This window comes from Silurus aristotelis (assembly GCF_946808225.1).
Source record: "Silurus aristotelis genome assembly, chromosome: 1".
NCBI lineage: Eukaryota > Metazoa > Chordata > Actinopteri > Siluriformes > Siluridae > Silurus > Silurus aristotelis.
Window position 1 is genome coordinate 13,549,496 of NC_139574.1, and position 17,589 is coordinate 13,567,084.

General features: G+C 37.7%; 1 protein-coding gene across 11 annotated transcripts in view; it reads right to left on the reverse strand.

Annotated features, from left to right (window-relative positions):
• LOC310727448 (receptor-type tyrosine-protein phosphatase mu-like) overlaps positions 1 to 17,589 on the reverse strand; it is a 215,461-nt gene that overhangs the window by 45,403 nt on the left and 152,469 nt on the right. For 3 of the 11 annotated variants that reach the window (XM_083543949.1, XM_083543941.1, XM_083543944.1), the window contains exons 14-16: positions 16,059 to 16,133; positions 10,406 to 10,541; positions 8,684 to 8,713 (exon numbers count right to left, since the gene is read on the reverse strand). In XM_083543949.1, the coding sequence (XP_083400075.1) occupies positions 8,684 to 8,713; positions 10,406 to 10,541; positions 16,059 to 16,133 (241 nt within the window). The remainder of the gene's footprint in view (positions 1 to 8,683; positions 8,714 to 10,405; positions 10,542 to 16,058; positions 16,134 to 17,589) is intronic. The other 8 variants (XM_083543945.1, XM_083543942.1, XM_083543946.1 and 5 more) reach the window with 3 other exon arrangements.

Sequence of the window (17,589 nt, forward strand, 5' to 3'; positions counted from 1 at the left end):
AGAAAGTTTGGTGTTGACTATTTGCTTCATTTGCTTCATAACTATCTCTTTCTATATATACTAACCTAAGGGTTGCAGGTTTTAGAAAGTTAAAAAATTAATATTCTAGAATGCACCACATCATACGACTTACATTTGTATGTTTGGTACAGGGCTTTTATCCAAAGCAACTTATAAGTGAGATTTAAATTAACTGAGAGGTTTTACAGCCATGGTGAGGTACACAGTGGTGTAGTTTGGTGGTGCTGGGGTTTGATCTCACAACTTTTCTTCTTAGGAGTGCATAGCTTTAAACACCGCAGCATAAACACAATATCCAAACACAAAATAGCATTTAGTTTGTTTTTATTAAATCTGCTGTTCAAAAAGCAAAAAGGCAAATACAAAGTTCATAAACATAGGATTCTTTTTATATTCTTCCCTAAGCTTTTTATTTTACTGGTGTCAGCATTTTGCTGTTCGCATGTAATGAAACAGCTACAATATATAACATATAATGGCTCAAGAGTACAAAATTGCCGTTCAGAGATTTTAACACATTGACATGTAGTGTGTGAATGGATGTGCTCTTTATCAGCAAAATCACACTTGCCAGAATAATCCTGATTGACCAAATGCATTCCCTCAAGTGTTTGTCCGGATTTTATTTTCTACCTAAAATGATAAGGTTTTCAACAATACCAGATGCCACAAACCATCTGGAAGAACGCTAACTTCTCAATAACAGAACACAAAGTAATAATGTTGGTTTCTTTTAGAAAAGTATGTAAATTCTTTGGTGTAAAAACTTTGTAGGCACCATAACTATGGAACATTTTATCCATCTTTTCGATGTTTAAATTGTCTCTATTTCATGTAGTCACCTGGGAAAGAGGAGCGATTGAAAGCATATCGAAAATAACGGCAGGGAATGTGACAAAAGTGAGAACAGCCTATTTCCTTGCAAATGTCAGAATGCACTTTGTTTCATGGTGCAATGAGGACAGCAAGCAGAGAGAAAATGGAAAACAAATGTGAATGTGCTCTAGCAGATCTTCTGATAAGAGATGATGAAATTTTAGGGACAGAGACCATGTCTAGAGATCAGACGCTACAAAGCCTCCACTATGTGTAGAAGAGTTGTAACCCATCTATAAGGCTGCCTTTGATAAGTATATAATATTTGCATGGATCAGGAAAATATTCATACTTCGACTAAAACAACTACACTCAGATGAAAATTCTGACATACCTTAAAAAGCACTTTCTTCACTGTTTGCTGTTGAGGAAAGAAAATGACACGAGACAGAAGACATGGTAGTGCTCAGTGGCAGTGCTATCAATCCTGTGAAGGAAGCCAATGCTGGAGAAGCTGCTAAGGGGCTTTAAGAGTCTGACACCAGCTGATAGAGAAACACATCACTTCAGATGAGTGATGCGTCTTTGTAGCCGCTCTGGCACCTCGGCAATCCTGCTACAGTTCCACCAGTCTGGGTCTTAAAGAGCAATGCTAATACTGCAACAAGTTACACTTAAAGAGTCCAGATAGTGGAATCTCCAGTGTTTAGAATCCACACTGCATTCTGCCTATTTTGTGTGTTTCTGGAATGGAAGTGCCCCCCACAGGATTTAGATTTCACTATAAATGCTGGGACATGTTTGGGTTTATTCAGTGGCTCCCAGCTATGCTGAAATGGTGGGCAAAAGAAGGACAAGCTGAAGTACACAACCACCCAGGAACATCCTGCTGTGCTTTTACCAGACACATGGAAAACACATCTACTGCCCATGCATACCTTATGCCTGTCACTGTCCCTACAGACTTCCTCTCTAAACCTTTCAATATCTCTCTTCTTTTTTTTTTATTTAAACCAACCAGAGCCATTTTTATTTTTCCTTTTCATCTGCCCTTCCATTTGAAAGTAGATCCTGAAACCATGCACATAGAAAAAATTTAGGATGGAGGAGAGGAAAAACATTGTAAGATCCTTTTAAATAGAAGTGCGTTTTCCTTTTTTCTAACGGAAAAACATAAATAAAAGCTCCCGCCATGCTGTACGTGGTTAGAAGCTATGATGGCCAAGGCCTCTGGAGAGCAGAGCTGCAGATATTCCCTTGAGTAAGGCACTCTGTCCAAACCACCAGTGCTCAGAAGCACATTTTGTTCATCATTTACAGCTATAAATCTGGATGTCTGACACAGGGTGCACTGACACTGACCTTGGGGTAAAAGCCGAGGTATTACACACAGGAGCACTCTGGCAACTTCATCAATAATGAGACAATATACTTGGACAGAAATATTGTTGTTTTTGACAAAAAATTGTTTGTGAGATGAAGGGCAGTGGTTGAAAAGTTAAAGGAAATAATCTCAGTGGTGTGCATAAATGCTTTCTGTTTAATACCCCCTGAGGAGCAAATCACTATTATGGGTTTACACAGATACACACATGACTGTGAAAAAACAAAAAACTTTGACTGCATACGAACTGCCTACGTTTATTGTAGATCAATTTACTGTGCAGAAACGCATGCATTCCGATGTTTTACTGTTAATATAAATTCCTGTTTGGACCAAACCAAAATGCAGAGCCAAAAAAGCCTCATGATGAATTATCAGGACAAATGATCTATTAGTATGTATGCCGATGATGAAAGGTTTTCAAATGAGCAGCGTGCGCACTGGAGCTTGGGATGAGCTGTCACTATGGCATCAACTGCATTTCTACAAACACACGCTGGGGTCACCTTTAGGTTTTCTCTGACACATTTCCAATGTGTGTTATTTCAGGATGACATTTTTGTCAGAAATCCTTATAATGAGGGCTTGTATTTTTTTGAGTGGCTTTGCATGAATTTTTTCTTTGCATGAATTAACCCTTTATGGTCTATGCTTATTATTCAGACTGGAGTGAAACATATAGAAAATAGATAGATACCATACTGAAAATATGTGTGAAGTGATGTGGTCAGTGGCAGCAGATTTAGAGGCATTGTGACTAAAGACAGTGGTTTTTGGATAATATTGGCAGCTTTAAAAATGTCATGCTATTTCTGATGTACACTAGTTAATATGTGATGTTATAAATGGTGTTCTAAATGAATACTAATCATGTTGTATAGCCATGAATAATTATACAGGAATTAAAAAGATATATAATTTGCACTCCAGAATCCCTTCCTCTCCAGGCATACCCACCATGTTTTACTTTTTGCAGCAAAAACATCTGGGCAACATTTACAATTTCACTTGATTCCTGAAACGATTCCTGGCCAATCATAAAAAAAAAAAAAAAAGGATTTGTTTGACCTTAATAAAGACTGAACCAAATTTGCAATTATAATTTGCATGTTTAGATGAGCAAGTAAATTCAGACTGCATTACGATTCAGATGTGTATCTCATGCGTGAAGGATCATACAGGATGACGAACCTTAAGACATTACACGTTGACAGCTTAATTACACTGTTGCAGGTGATGCACACCACCTTCCTTCAAAACATCTGCTGCTCATCGCCAGACACTTGTAAGACCTTACATCAACAATCTGTCACAGCACAGACTTTTCAGTACCAATGAGGCTTTACAGAGAAAAAGAGAAAAACAGCTGGCAACTTCATTCAAAACCAGCATATTTCTGAATATTTCTGAATGCCTGGTGGAAAATTGCAGCACAAAATGATTGGAACATAAATCAGTGCCTGACTGTACTGACAAACCATTTATATATGATCAAATATTTTGTGGCACCAAGTAACACCTTAATCCATGAAAAAACAACAGCAAGACATCAAAAACAGATCATCAACCAAAAGATAAAACAGACTTTAATTCACCCATAGAAAAGCACACACAAACCTATTTTTGAAATGTTCTATGCTTGGTCTTGATCTGGAAAAATCCTTCACTCAGCTCCATTAGCACTGACCCAGACACACTGAGCTGATCACACAGTATCACCAATACTCTCTGCTCACTCCTCCTGCATGTCTGTCTGATCTGTCCAGTGTCCACTGTATTAACTGTATACATTTAAAAACTGCTCTCAAAGAGATTCATGTTTGCTAAAGACTTCCTTTGGACTTTTCCCCTACCATCTAGGGACGTACCAGTGCCAATTGGATCCCAATACATGTGTGGAGTTTTGACATTGGACCTCCTGGAGTGTTTAAAGGCTCTGGCATGGAGAAGCTGGTGCTGGATCTGTGATGATAACAAATGTTGAGCTCAGTAGCTCCTAGTTTTATAACCATATAGACTGTATAAGACTGTAGACAGAACATTACTTATAATCTTATACTTCAGTACTCATGTTAGTTCTCACTCTCCAGTGTTCTGTATTGTTGAAAGATTTATAATCAAACTCTTGATGTCACCCAAATGAGGATGGGTTCCCCTTTTGAGTCTGGTTCCTCTCAAGGTTTCTTCCTCATAACATCTAAGGGAGTTTTTCCTTGCCACAATCACCACGGCTGCTTATCAGGGATAAATAAACACCATTCACCTTAACTGTTGATTTCTGTAAAGCTGCTTTGAGACAATGTCTGTTGTGAAAAGTGCTATACAAATAAACATGACTTGACTTGACTTTTTTTACATTTGAAAAAAAACTAGAAATATGTTTACAGCATGTTCTCTCTAATACCCATCTTAAAGCTCTCAGTGCATAGACTGGATTCTTACACAAACTAATTCAAGTAGCATTTAGCAGTACACACCATGATCTATTACGTTCGATTTACAGAACAAATGTCTGAGGTCCTTTCAGCTTTTCATTGGATCATTCTAACTACATACACTCTATGGACAAACGTATTGCAAAATCTGACTATCAGCACAAAGTTGGAGGCACACAATTGTATAGGATGTTGTTGTCTTTAGATGTAGTAGCGTTAAATTTTGCTTTAATGTGAACTAAGAGACCCAAAGCACAAAGTGAGCTTCATGAAGGTAGATTTTACATGGGTTGGAGTGGAAGATCTTAAGTGGCCTGCTATTGAGCTCTGATCTCAATTCTATGGAACAACTCTGAGATAAAATTGAAGTCTGACTGCACCTCGAGCCTTCTCATTCTACAGTACATTAAGGGTGGAGGTTATTATAACACCGAATGGGGACTAAATGTGGGTAAAAAAAAAGGTATTGTATGGTTTGTCGACTTGTCCATATAATGTATTTATACTACTGTATTTAGCAGAAATGTTTAAGTAACATTTTGGATGGAGCTTCCAAACACGTCTTTAAAATACAAAAAGTCTTTAAAATGAAGAGCTTTTTTTATATTAAGGTTTCTCCTTTACCATGATCGTCATTTGTATTAGCTTCAAGAGAGCAGTGAATTTGAGCCTAGTAAATGAACAGTTGTTTACAGCTGCTATAGTGTATCTGATAACAGGATCTTTTCTTGTGGATGTTTTCCATTACAATAATGTAGCAACAAACATTTTAATTTTGATTCGTCATTGTTAATGCATTAAAATGTGCAATCATTGCTGTGGTAAAGAAGAATTAAAACATTTCATGACATGCTGATATTAAAAACGAATCCCCTTCTGCTTTACATGGTGCCACGTCATGGCTCCTGCACATGTTTATTCATTATTTAATATGGATTCATTCGAAAATATATAGAATTATGTTCCATATACAGAATTGACATTTTGCAACTAGATTAGTCTCATGAAACACAGTAATGTAGGAACAAAGTACCTGCTATCAAACTACTACAAAGAGCTACACTGTAACAGAATAAAGCTTTGTAAGGTTTTCTTCTTTGAAAGCATTTTTCCCTTTTTTCGCCTCCACTGTAACCTGTCAGTCAATCATATTAAAACTGTCACAAAGCAATATTAATAGATTGCTGTTTATCCAAAGCACCAGGGACAAAGCTTTATACTGAAAGGGCCTCTCAGTCAGCTGCAAAGTTCTCTCAGTGGTTTCTAATTTAGCCTTTTGTATATTTTCACTAGGTGTCTCAAAAAGCCAGACGTACAGTGAGTTCAACGACTGGCCTCCAGCAAGCAGAGGGTCTTGTTCTTTGTAGAACTCGGTCGATTGTGTAGGTAGTAATGTAGCAGAAATAACCTTTGCCATCTATTTAGCAGTAGGTTGGCACATATGTCTCTTTTTTTTCTCTTAGTAATTTTCTTGCTGAAAGGTGGCTGTCAATAAAGAGCTTCAATGGCCTTTTGATCCCAAGTACAGAAAAAAAAAAATGTCTAATGCTAATGTTTGTATGCTCACTGGTTGGGTTTTATAATACTTTTCTATATCTTCAAAAGAAACTGAAAATGACATCACACCGTGCAGAATCTTTAATGTTTGCCAATATGTCTTTTTCCTCCACAGGGCTGTATGGGAGTGTGCCTGCTATGTCTAAATCCCCAGGTGTGTTCTCATTCACCAATTAACACTAATGAATTAACTTCGGGTCGTGTTGGAGTGTCTGCTGCTCAGCCAGACCCAGTGAATAAATTACTGTTGCTGGCAACTCATTTACAAAGTGTTACTAAGGTGGCTTTTCATATCCCCTTGCTGTAAGAAAGGGGTCAGTAGGATGAACTGCTAAACTTGATTGAGGTTTACTTGGCAAACGAACAAGGCACCTGGACAAAAGGTGACACTTGATGACTCCCTGATCTAACAGGCTTGTGGTAAGAGAGTGCAATTTGCGTTGACTTCCCTCTACACTTCCTCTACCTGCTGCTCCTCTTCAGCACACAGACGCTGTCAAATGAGACAAATGCACAGCCCCTTGTTGCAATTAATTTGAATCTTGTTCTGCGTGAGCTCTCGGTGCAGGATTTAATTAAGGCTCGCACACGCCGGGGCTCACTCTGTCGCAGGCCTGAGTTAAATGGGCCTGTCTCCTTGCCTTTCCTGTTAAGCACTATCGAGTGATGGAGAGAGAGGGAGAGAGAGAGAGAGAGAGAGAGAGAGAGAGAGAGAGAGAGAGAGAGAGAGAGAGAGAGAGAGAGAGAGAGAGAGAGAGAGAGAAAGAGAGAGAGAGAGAGAAGGGAGATCCTACCAGAGACTGATCCTTGCAGACTTTATGAATGCCATATTGGTGCCAGTGTCTATCGGAGGAAGTGATGGAGAAAGTGGAGCCACCGGAATGTTTTTCGGGAATGACCAAACATTCCTTACGAAGTAGCAATTGTCTTTTAAAAAGTCCAAAAAGGTTTTAGAAAAAGGAAAAAGTCTGATGTAAACATTTTTCTTTACACATCGACTGTTTGAAAATATGAGACTCAAATCAAAGACTGTTAATTGCTATATAACCTATTATTCAGGTAAACTAGAGAAACAGGCTACTATCTTACAGCAGTATTATCACACACACACACACACACACACACACACACACACACACACACACACACACACACACACACACACACACACATACACACACACAGCTATATGAAGTTGCTCAATGCATGGACAGTTTTGCTTTAAAGTTATGAGAAATAAATAAACAAATCTAACATGCTTTTCAATCTTTTTATTTTATTATTTTGCGATGAAGAGAAACCCTGTTTGAATAAGGAGACCCTACCAACATTAAAGCATGTCCTAAAATATTCTAAATATCTATATATATCGTGTGGAAAAAAAAACCCGTTCCTTTCATCACAGAATTAACTACAAGCCCTGTAGACATTCTGCAGAGTATTATTTAAATACTAGATCGAGGAATAGTGACAGCTAGCAATCTGGCACACCAACAAATTCCCACTAAAAGGCTATTTGGTACCAACGAGAAACTCTTCTGAACCGATTAATACAATCTTATTATGACTCAAAATAAACTAAAATGCACATCTTGACATTAAGGTGTTTAAAAAGCACAAGACTGTACTGCTCTCTCCTCCCTCTGCAGCTTGCCTCACTCTGGGCCTAGACAGAGACGTCTGGCTCTTTCAGGTCTAAATGACTGCAGACTAATAACAGAGAAAATAGCTTTTTAAAGCGTAAAGCAAAAGAAGGCTTTACATGCTGTCAGCAATGCCATGCACAAACCAAAGCAAAACATGGAGAGAAGAAAACCAACTGAAGCTGTGAGATGAGCGTTGGTTAAACGGATGATTTAAAGAGTTAAGAGTAATGAATAATGGCAGCGTGAGACAGATTCAGTATAGGGTTATGCCAAAAAAGAAGACACAACCGTGGTTGGTTTTGTGTCCATTTGATGTTTGTGGGATGGCAGAGGCTTCAAGTTGGTCATCATTCCACTGCATTAAGATCTGAGCAGTACACAGCTTTCCCATTGTCCTCAACATGTAGCAAGGGGAAAACTAGTAGCGCATTGTTCATTAAGGAAAATGTCCAAGGGATCAATAAATAGCAAATTCACCCTTCAAACTGGAGCAGTGCAAAATCATCTCATGATGTTAAATGCCATATTTCCAATGTTTTTCGTTTGTCAAAATACAGCACAGTTTGTGCTCATGTATGATTTCTATGTGAATAGAATGACAAAATAGACTTGGGTGGCACAAAAGATCAAAATATCAGAGTGGACCCTGAACGACAAACATCTTCAGACAAAATTGTGTTATTTCAGTGCCAGCAAGAACACTAGAAAGCTTGTGCTTCAGTTTGAAAGGAGGAAGGAAGCCACTGGGTTTCATGCATAGAATATCAAATGGTGTGGTGAAGAGAAAGCATGGCAACTAAGATTTTCACAAAGTGGTTACTTACAGGTAATAAGTGTAGGAGTGATAGGTTCTTCTGCCGAGTGGGGTGGTGGAAGGATTAAAGCAGTGGTGGAGAGGGGAGAATGTAAAATGGAAGGAAAGAAAAAGTAAAAAGATTAATGTCTGAAAAATAGAAAATGAACAAAACCTGATATGGTGACACAAGTGAGGAGCTACTCGAGTGGCTGTAAGGGCAAAGACTTGTGATTCCTGCCTTTGACTGACTAAAGGAGGGGGGGGGGGAGTGCAGGGAAGGGTGCTTACTGCCAAATAAACTTCTTCAGGTCTTAAGTATGCACCACAAGAGAGAGGTAGGCGAAAGGAACTCTGGGAAGCTGTTACTCAAGCAAAATTGCTGCTGTCACATTAGATAGCAGAGATGGAAAGATCAAGAAAGACAGAGTTACAGGTAAAGCTGTTAGGATAGAGTTTGATTTCCCAAAAGGATTCACGCATAAACATTATCTGTAACACTGTATAGCCTTGGAGACTCGGTCTAGCGATTAAAATCATTTTAACAATAAGATGCTTTTGGGAAAATGGCCACCGTTTTTTTTTTTTTTTTTTTTTTTTTTTTTTTAGGTATAGCTAGAGAAACAGACAAAAAGGAAAAAAGTTTCCTATACAGCTACTACATATTATACTACATATTATATACACTGCTGGCATTAACACTATGACAGTGACTAACACATACTACAGGGCTAATCAAATAACTATACAGTACCGCATACACTTGATTAGGTGTCTGTCTTAATCATGATGTTAGTCCCTTCCCCGTCAAGTCACATTTATTTATAACCTGACATGCCAAGCTCATTATGCTAAAACTAAACTACCATTGCAAATAATCAATTTGATGTAATTGCCTGCCTTGCTTTGTCAGCAAAATGAGGGCAGCCTCTTTAAATATTTGGCTAATTCTGTACCAAAATCAATAAAGATGAATATCCTAATTGAGATGAGGACAATGACACGGATTAAATACATATTTTTTCCGTCTCGCTTTTTTCTTTCAAATTACATCCTGTCCAAAGTCTCTAGCACACTTACAGGGTGTGTGTTAGCAGCTCTGTGCACTATAAAGACGTTGGTCTGCTGGAGAGTTTTTCATCCTTTTTTTTTTTTTGTGCAGAACTCAAAAGGCTTTGCACTCCAGTTGAGGACGAGAGCTAATGTAAACCTCCCTGAAGCAACATGCCCTAGGCCTCTTTTTTGGGGGAAAAAAAAGCTTTCATAAAAATTTCCCTCTTATCTTGCTTCGCTTTTTCACTATTGCATGTGATAAACTTCAGAAATGTTTTCCTATTTCCTGTTTCAGGGTCATTAATGCATGTTCATTTGTTTGATTATAGCATGGAGCAAAAAAAAAAAAACGATGAATATTTCATCATGTGTCATACACTGGTGCCACGGCCAGTTTAATGGCGGTTATCAGAGCAATCAAATCAATTATTCTGTCTTCAGCTGACAAAAGGGCGTGTTTCAGAGTCGAGAAAAAACAGCGCGGATTCACTAGGGTTCACTTTCATGTGATGATATGCACACAGTCGCTAAGCTTTCATTTAAATCTGTTTGCTACAGAACCATAACAAGAGGCTTGACTAATTGATCAAAATCAGTATTTTAAAATTGGAATGAGAGTGCATTACATTTTGGAACTGCTATGGCAACAGCACACATGCATTACTGAGAAACTACAGAGCTAGGAATCTATCTATCTTACCTTTTTTTCATGACCAGCACAACACCAAGGAAGATGATGACAAAGAGGAGGATGCCAGCGATGACTCCGGCGATCTTCACTGTGTGGTCTTTTGGTTCTCCTGGTTCCACTGCATCAGGTTTCCTGGTTGCCGCCCCTGAAACCGAGTTAAACTTTAGTCTGTGTCATCATTTATGTAAAATGTTTTGCTAAACAAGTTCTGTGTGCATCTAGGACAGTTATTTCACCTCAGATTAGAGAAATGCATTAGGAAATCACAGGAGGGGCATGTTGAAAGCTCAGATATTAAGCTCATGGGCAAAAAGGCTGGACCTAGTAGTAAACTAGATGTATTTAGCCAGTGAGTTGCTGGTGCATATTTACTGTGTTCATTCATCCTCAGTAAATGCTTTAGCAATGTTGCTAATTACTAATTGGTGTATATTTTGGGAAATAAACCCAACTAAGTTCATTAGTTCATTATAACTGCAGGAATGGACAGGGCTGGTTAAACTTTCTCTCTGCTCACTGTTCATCTTGGGTCTTTCTGAAAAGTCATCAAATAGTTATTAAGCCTTTGGGCTTTTTTGTCATCTCAATTAAACCCGAAAAAGAAATAAAATGCATTGGCTTGTTCAACATTATCCACCCATCCCAATTTGTTTATTTAAATCTTCTGCTTACAAACCATATGCAGGAACAGTATAGCTATTAAAACAATTCCAGAAACACATTTCAGCTTATATCCCAAAGAGATACAGCACACAAACCTAAGTGTCTGATTAGATATACACCACTTGCTGCTTAGGGCATAGAATGATTATTCTAATAGAAATTTTAATGTGACCCTCAGATTACTTTTTTCTTCAAGGCCTAATCCACTGCTCATCACCTACTGTGGAAACGTCACTTAAATCTTGGTGGTCCGGCATACATAAAGTAGTTATTATACTCGTTATATTATCATGCTCTATCCTACTTTCTGTTTTCTCTTTTTCTCTGCAGAGCTTCTCTACCTGAGAGGAAGCGATAAACCCATTAACCATGCTTTTCCAATTGTATTGTTTTTTTTCCCTTTTGTTTTTTCTCTCCATGGCTAGAATATAGCCTCTCCGTCGCCTTTGGATATTCAAATCTGGGTCACATATGGTAAGTGGCAATGTAAAAGAGGCAAAAACAAGCCTATGAAATGAGGGAAAGAAAGAGTGAGAGGATAACTCCTTCCAGGGCCATTTATTCCTTATCAGGCAGTAACTAACGATCACACTATAGGTCCAGGGTTTAATATCTGTTCGAGTCAGATAACCAGTAGATCTTAGCACCTAGTCTTTTTTATCAGTGTGGAAGGAGAGAAAGAGGGAGAGAGAGACTGAGGGTCTCACACATACAGAAAATCTGTGGTATGTGAATGAGCTTGGGGGGGGCAGGTTATTGTATAATGTAATAGCATGTCACTTATGAACCGGTTGAAATATCCATTTCCAACACCTTAAATGATTACGGGATAAAAAATTGTCGGGACACGGCATTCAATTTGACCCTGGCTGTTAAACTATTCCCGCTGCCAACTCAACTTTTTCAATCAGTGTGAGACAACATCCATCACTCCAGCCTAAGCGGCATGGTTACTTTTGTGGCAGTGAGCAAGGTCTAATTTTTGGGAGAATTTCGGCTTTACTGCCAATGGCGACAGGGATGAGACCATGAAGACCGCAAAACTGCTTACAACTTCTGCTTTACCTCTGAGAGCTGATATTATCTTATAAATATTAGCTCAGAAATTAATACACAATGAGTTATATCATTATGGGCTGATAATCCGATCAGTAATACATCAGTACTTCAGCAATTGCATTCTTATGATTATTAACATTATGAGATGAGGAAGCAGGCTTCCAGGCCACAATGATCTGTATTTTGGGAAATCATTACTCATGACTAAATTAACTGATCTTCAACAGAAAGAAATTACTAGCTCCCAATTTTCCTTTCTTTTTATGACATTAATACTATTTGTACCTGGGTAAAGAAAACAGTGTAGCGTTGTAACAGTGTAAAACAAGTGCTACTTTCTTATTTAGAAATATTGGCTGAGCTTGTCAGTGACTTAAACGTTCTGGTGAAAAATAACAATAGAAATCCCTAGAGACATGTTTATGGTTTTAATAGCCATAATAGGAACTGTATAGGTATTAAAGAAAACTGTAATGTCTCTGTGGTTTTCTACTGGTGATTAGTTGACATCTATTCGTGGCATCTTATGCCTAGTGGATACCATTAATGACCAACTGAACACCTTTGCCAACTTGTACTCTGTACTCGTTGTTGACCACATGATGGTATTTATCCAGATATACATGTATATTAACATATGAGGGGGAACAAATAAAACTCTGCACAGTATTCTGAAAGTAACAAAGCTCAGGATTAATGCAGAGACTCTGGAGCTATAAGGTTACCCTCTGCACCAGTGTGTAGAAATCACATTTCTTAAATAACTTCTGCGTTTAAAATAGTATATTAAGAAGCACTCTTTTACTTTACTTTAATTAGCATGTAAAAATGTTAGCATGAGATCTAAAAACACTTTCACTGTAATTTTAAAACAAAATTTGTGTTTGCCAATTGTTGACGCATTAAAATACCTAGTAGACGTCAGAATATGTGTTTATATCATATTATACTGGCATTTTAGCCCTTTCAATTTCCTAAAATGGTTAGTAAATAGCATAGAATTGGTCAATAAATGCTCTTTGCATACTTGGCACTGATTTCCATTATTCTCTATCTGGCTATGTGTGAATCATAAGATAACGCACATCCAAGCTGCTCTGACTTAATATCTGATTCAGGCACAGTCTGAAAGAACATACTGTGCATCAGGCTTTGAAATCAAATGCATAATAAACATAATGGAGGAGTCTGTAATAAGTCTTCTATGTATTCATTTACTGTATATCTGCAACCAATTAAAAGTTATCAGACCTCGAGCACTCTGATTTGAGCTGCCTTTCAATCCATTTCCTTCTTCCTTTAAGTTCCACGGCTGTATGTAATTATCAGTAATTCACAAAGCAACCCATTCAGGCAAGACGTGCAGTCAGGAGAAGTAGTGAGCAGTGTCTTTTTGGCTGCTGCAGAGGTGCTGATGCTCATGTGTACATGCCAGAGGGACGTGTGGCCTCCGAGAGCACTGAGTGGGAGGGAAGCTCTTAAGACAGCCTGCAGTCATAACAGCTGCTCCTTCAGTACACAGTAAACAAACTCCTCACTTCTAATGGCAAAAGGTGAACGACACAGAAACACACACACACACACACGCACAAACACTGCATGCACATACACAAACACAAAAACTTGAGGTTCGGACAAGTTTTCTGTTTAGACTTCTTTTTTTTTTTTGAGTGGCCAAGAGTGGTTTAAATCATATTTTTTTGTAATGTTTGGCCTTATGCTTTACAATATATACATACAGTATATATATATATATATATATATATATATATATATATATATATATATATATATATATATATATATATATATATATATATATTGTGCAATAAAATTGCTTGTAGTTTTTTATTAACACAGTTAATTATAATTAACATTTTTAAGCATCATCAGTTTACATTTTTGAAACAATTTTCTATAAAATCCCTGCTTGGTTTTAATGCAATACACCTTTTATTATATTAAATAATTTGAGTAACCAATTAAATTGGCAAAAATTTAATTCAATAATTAAAATTAAATAAATGGAAAAATGTAATTAGACAGTTTACATATGTTAGACACTATTTGTGCAATACAGATGTGTATGTAAGTGTGTGTGAGTGTGATTTACATTTAATATAAAATTTTCTAAAGATATGTTCTACTTAACTGTTCTACTTATTCTAGCATACAGCATACAAATGTTTTCATTCCTTTTATCCTTAATTCACTCACTTGATATGTGGGACTGTCAGGATATTCTTAAAGCTGGACATAAAATGCTAAAAAATCTATAGCGCTAGCAGTTAGCGGTTAGCCACTTCCTAGTTAGCGGCTACACTAGTTTCTTTTTTATACCCCTGGCATTGTTGGGTTTGTTGAATAATTTTGAAAAATGCACTCAAAGTGCAAGACTAAACAAACTTGCAGTCCACCACTTGATATGTTCCTAAGGGAACTCAGATTTCTATGTTCTGCATGCAAAAAGGACTGCATCCCATTTCGAACCGAAAGCCCTGTACCGAAAGATTTCGGTACGAATACGTGTACCTTTACACCCCTAATATATATATATTTATATATATATATATATATATATAGATAGATAGATAGATAGATAGATAGATAGATAGATAGATAGATAGATAGATAGATAGATAGATAGATAGATAGATAGATAGATAGATAGATAGATAGATAGATAGATAGATATAGATATAGCGGCTCTATCCTTTTCCCTATTCAGACATGGCAAGCATCCAAGCTCCGAAACAAACAAAACAAAACAATAAAACAGTAACACTTTTTTGCAAAAGTTTGCAATTCTTAAAGGAATGCCGCCACCCGCACCCCCACCCCAACAAACACCCCAGAAAGTTTCCATCTGACACGTTGCTGCTGAGGCTGGTAAATATTTAAATGTAATGTTCTGACAGCAGGTTGAACACAACAGCTTTCCACCCCACAAAGAGATGAGATTCACACGGCCTTGTAGTGCTGTATTGATTCCCTCTTTCCATTCCGCTCGGAAATCCTATTCTAATGCTGAATAAAAATGAGCCAATGGCTCTTTTTTTGGCCAGAAAATGGTATTAAGTGTGCAGAAAGCAACACCAAGGCTAATCCAATATGAGCTGACCTTCTCCATTAGATGAATTTTAAATAAACAATGTGGCTTGAACCTGGATGTTCTCTAAACACAGAATATTTTAGTCCACTGAGACTTGCTAAAAAAACAAAAACAAAGAATCCGTTGCACATACAAAATTAATGACAAGCACAAAACTAAAAGTCTAGCAGCACAAAAATCACTGTTAAATGGTAAAGTGAGATTTACAATGAACACACTCTTTCTACTGGTTAAGACTGGATGGTCTTTAAAAAAATAAATTTTTCTAAAGCAACAATTTAAGATTAGACATTCAAAACACACTTTGTCAAAAGGATGGGGACATGTTTTAGTTTATTTTTCAAGTAATACTTGATTTTTGGTGACCTCAACAACATCTCAAAGCTTATATTTGGAATAGATTTTTAACCCACTAGAGATGCCTGAGTCAGACTGAAAAGTTAGAGAGAGAGAGAGAGAGAGAGAGAGAGAGAGAGAGAGAGAGAGAGAGAGAGAGAGAGAGAGAGAGAGAGAGAGAGAGAGAGAGAGAGAGAGAGAGAGAGAGAGAGAGAGAAATAATTGTTTGATGAATGTGAAACTATTTCTAGGTTTTCATTATAGTTTTAAAAAAAAACTAGATGTCCTCAAACCTTTGATGAGTAGTGTATATGCACACACACACACACACACACACACGCACACACACGCACACACACGCACACACACACACACACACACACACACACACACACAGACGTGCGCACTGCATCCCGTACATCAACTGGCGGTTTAGTGACACACACAATCACACAAAGAGCTGAAAAGAGGCTGGACAGAGGGAGGTCTGACCTGTTAGCTGGCTGTCGCCTGCAGCCGGTGCGATGCGTACGTACGGCGTGGTGAGCTGCGTCACAATAATGGCGGCTAAAAGGAGAGTTCCAGGCAAACATGCACACAGGAGAGAGATACAGAGAGAAAGAAGGGTAGGCTGAAGCCAGAGGTTGGCCAAATATATTCTTTAGTCACAGTGCTAGGCAGACAGAAAGACAGACAAGCCTACTGTTATTCAACACATTTAAGAGTGATCAGATGGAAAATCCAGCACATTATTTGATGCTGTCTGAGTGTGTTCTTGAGGTAATCTGCACTATTTCTGCCTGTCTTACTTAGGGATCTTACACTGCAGCACAAGGTTAGAACATATTATACCACAGCGCTGCATGATTCTGATTGGGTGATTTCATAATTGCAGTAATATCCATAACCATTTTATATTATATTATTATTTCATAACCAACTCCAATTTGTTAACATAGCTACAGTAAGAGCAAATTTATCTTCACATAATCAGAACCTCAAAGAAAACATAATAAACATGCTGTTATTTGTATAAATAATCCTTTATCATTTACTTTTTTTTTTGTAAAGACACTTTTTTAACATTTATGGAAAGAGTTTACAAGAATATTAGTCCTTAGGACAGAGAGCACTTTCTATGTAACATGAGCAGCTACTTACCTCTGACAAAACTGATAAAAGATTATTTTAACACATATGAATGATGTGGAATACAAAATAAGGCATTATAAAATGTGCTATTAAAGGAAAATAATCATTTGCAGGGTGCTATCAGTAAACCCATTTCACATCTGGCCACATAACACCATCAGGACATTGATTATTTTTTATCAATAAAACACACCTCCAAGTGTTTTACTTGGCTACGTTCTGTGAGAGTGACAGACTCTAGATAAAAAAATTCATGCCTGTACATTTTCACTTGAACAATATAGTCTTATGATAAAAAAAAAAGAACAAAACATCTCTCGTAATTGTTGCTCTGGGGAGACGGTATTTAGATGCATTTTGCTGTCTTGAAAAATAAAGTGAAAAGAAGATCATTTGCATAGCACAGCTCTGGCACCATTAAGAGAGATGGCATGTAGTAAGGAAAATAGATTATCTACCATCTGTGCTCAATTAAATTCCAAACGATGTTGAGGCTAGTGTCGGGGATGAGCCTGTGGCTTCCTAAGTGCCTTTCGTGTTTGCTAATGGTCCACGGGAGGTCAGGACTGTACCACTGCCAGGTAGTTCTGGGACCCGAAATCAAACACGCTTTAACTTTCAGCAGAGCTGTGATCCATCTGTCAGGAGGAGCAGTGTTTCCCGACAGCACCATTAACCTCTGCTCCTGTTTGTCTTTAGAGCTAGACTGACGCTGACATTCACTCTACTTTAGATCCAGTACAGGATTCTGACTACATGAACAGGGAACTGACTGAAGCTGTATGTACTGTAGAAAAACTAAAGGGCCTTTTTAATGCGCACTTCTAACAGTATATCTGTGATTAATTAAATGTCTAATGATTCTATAATC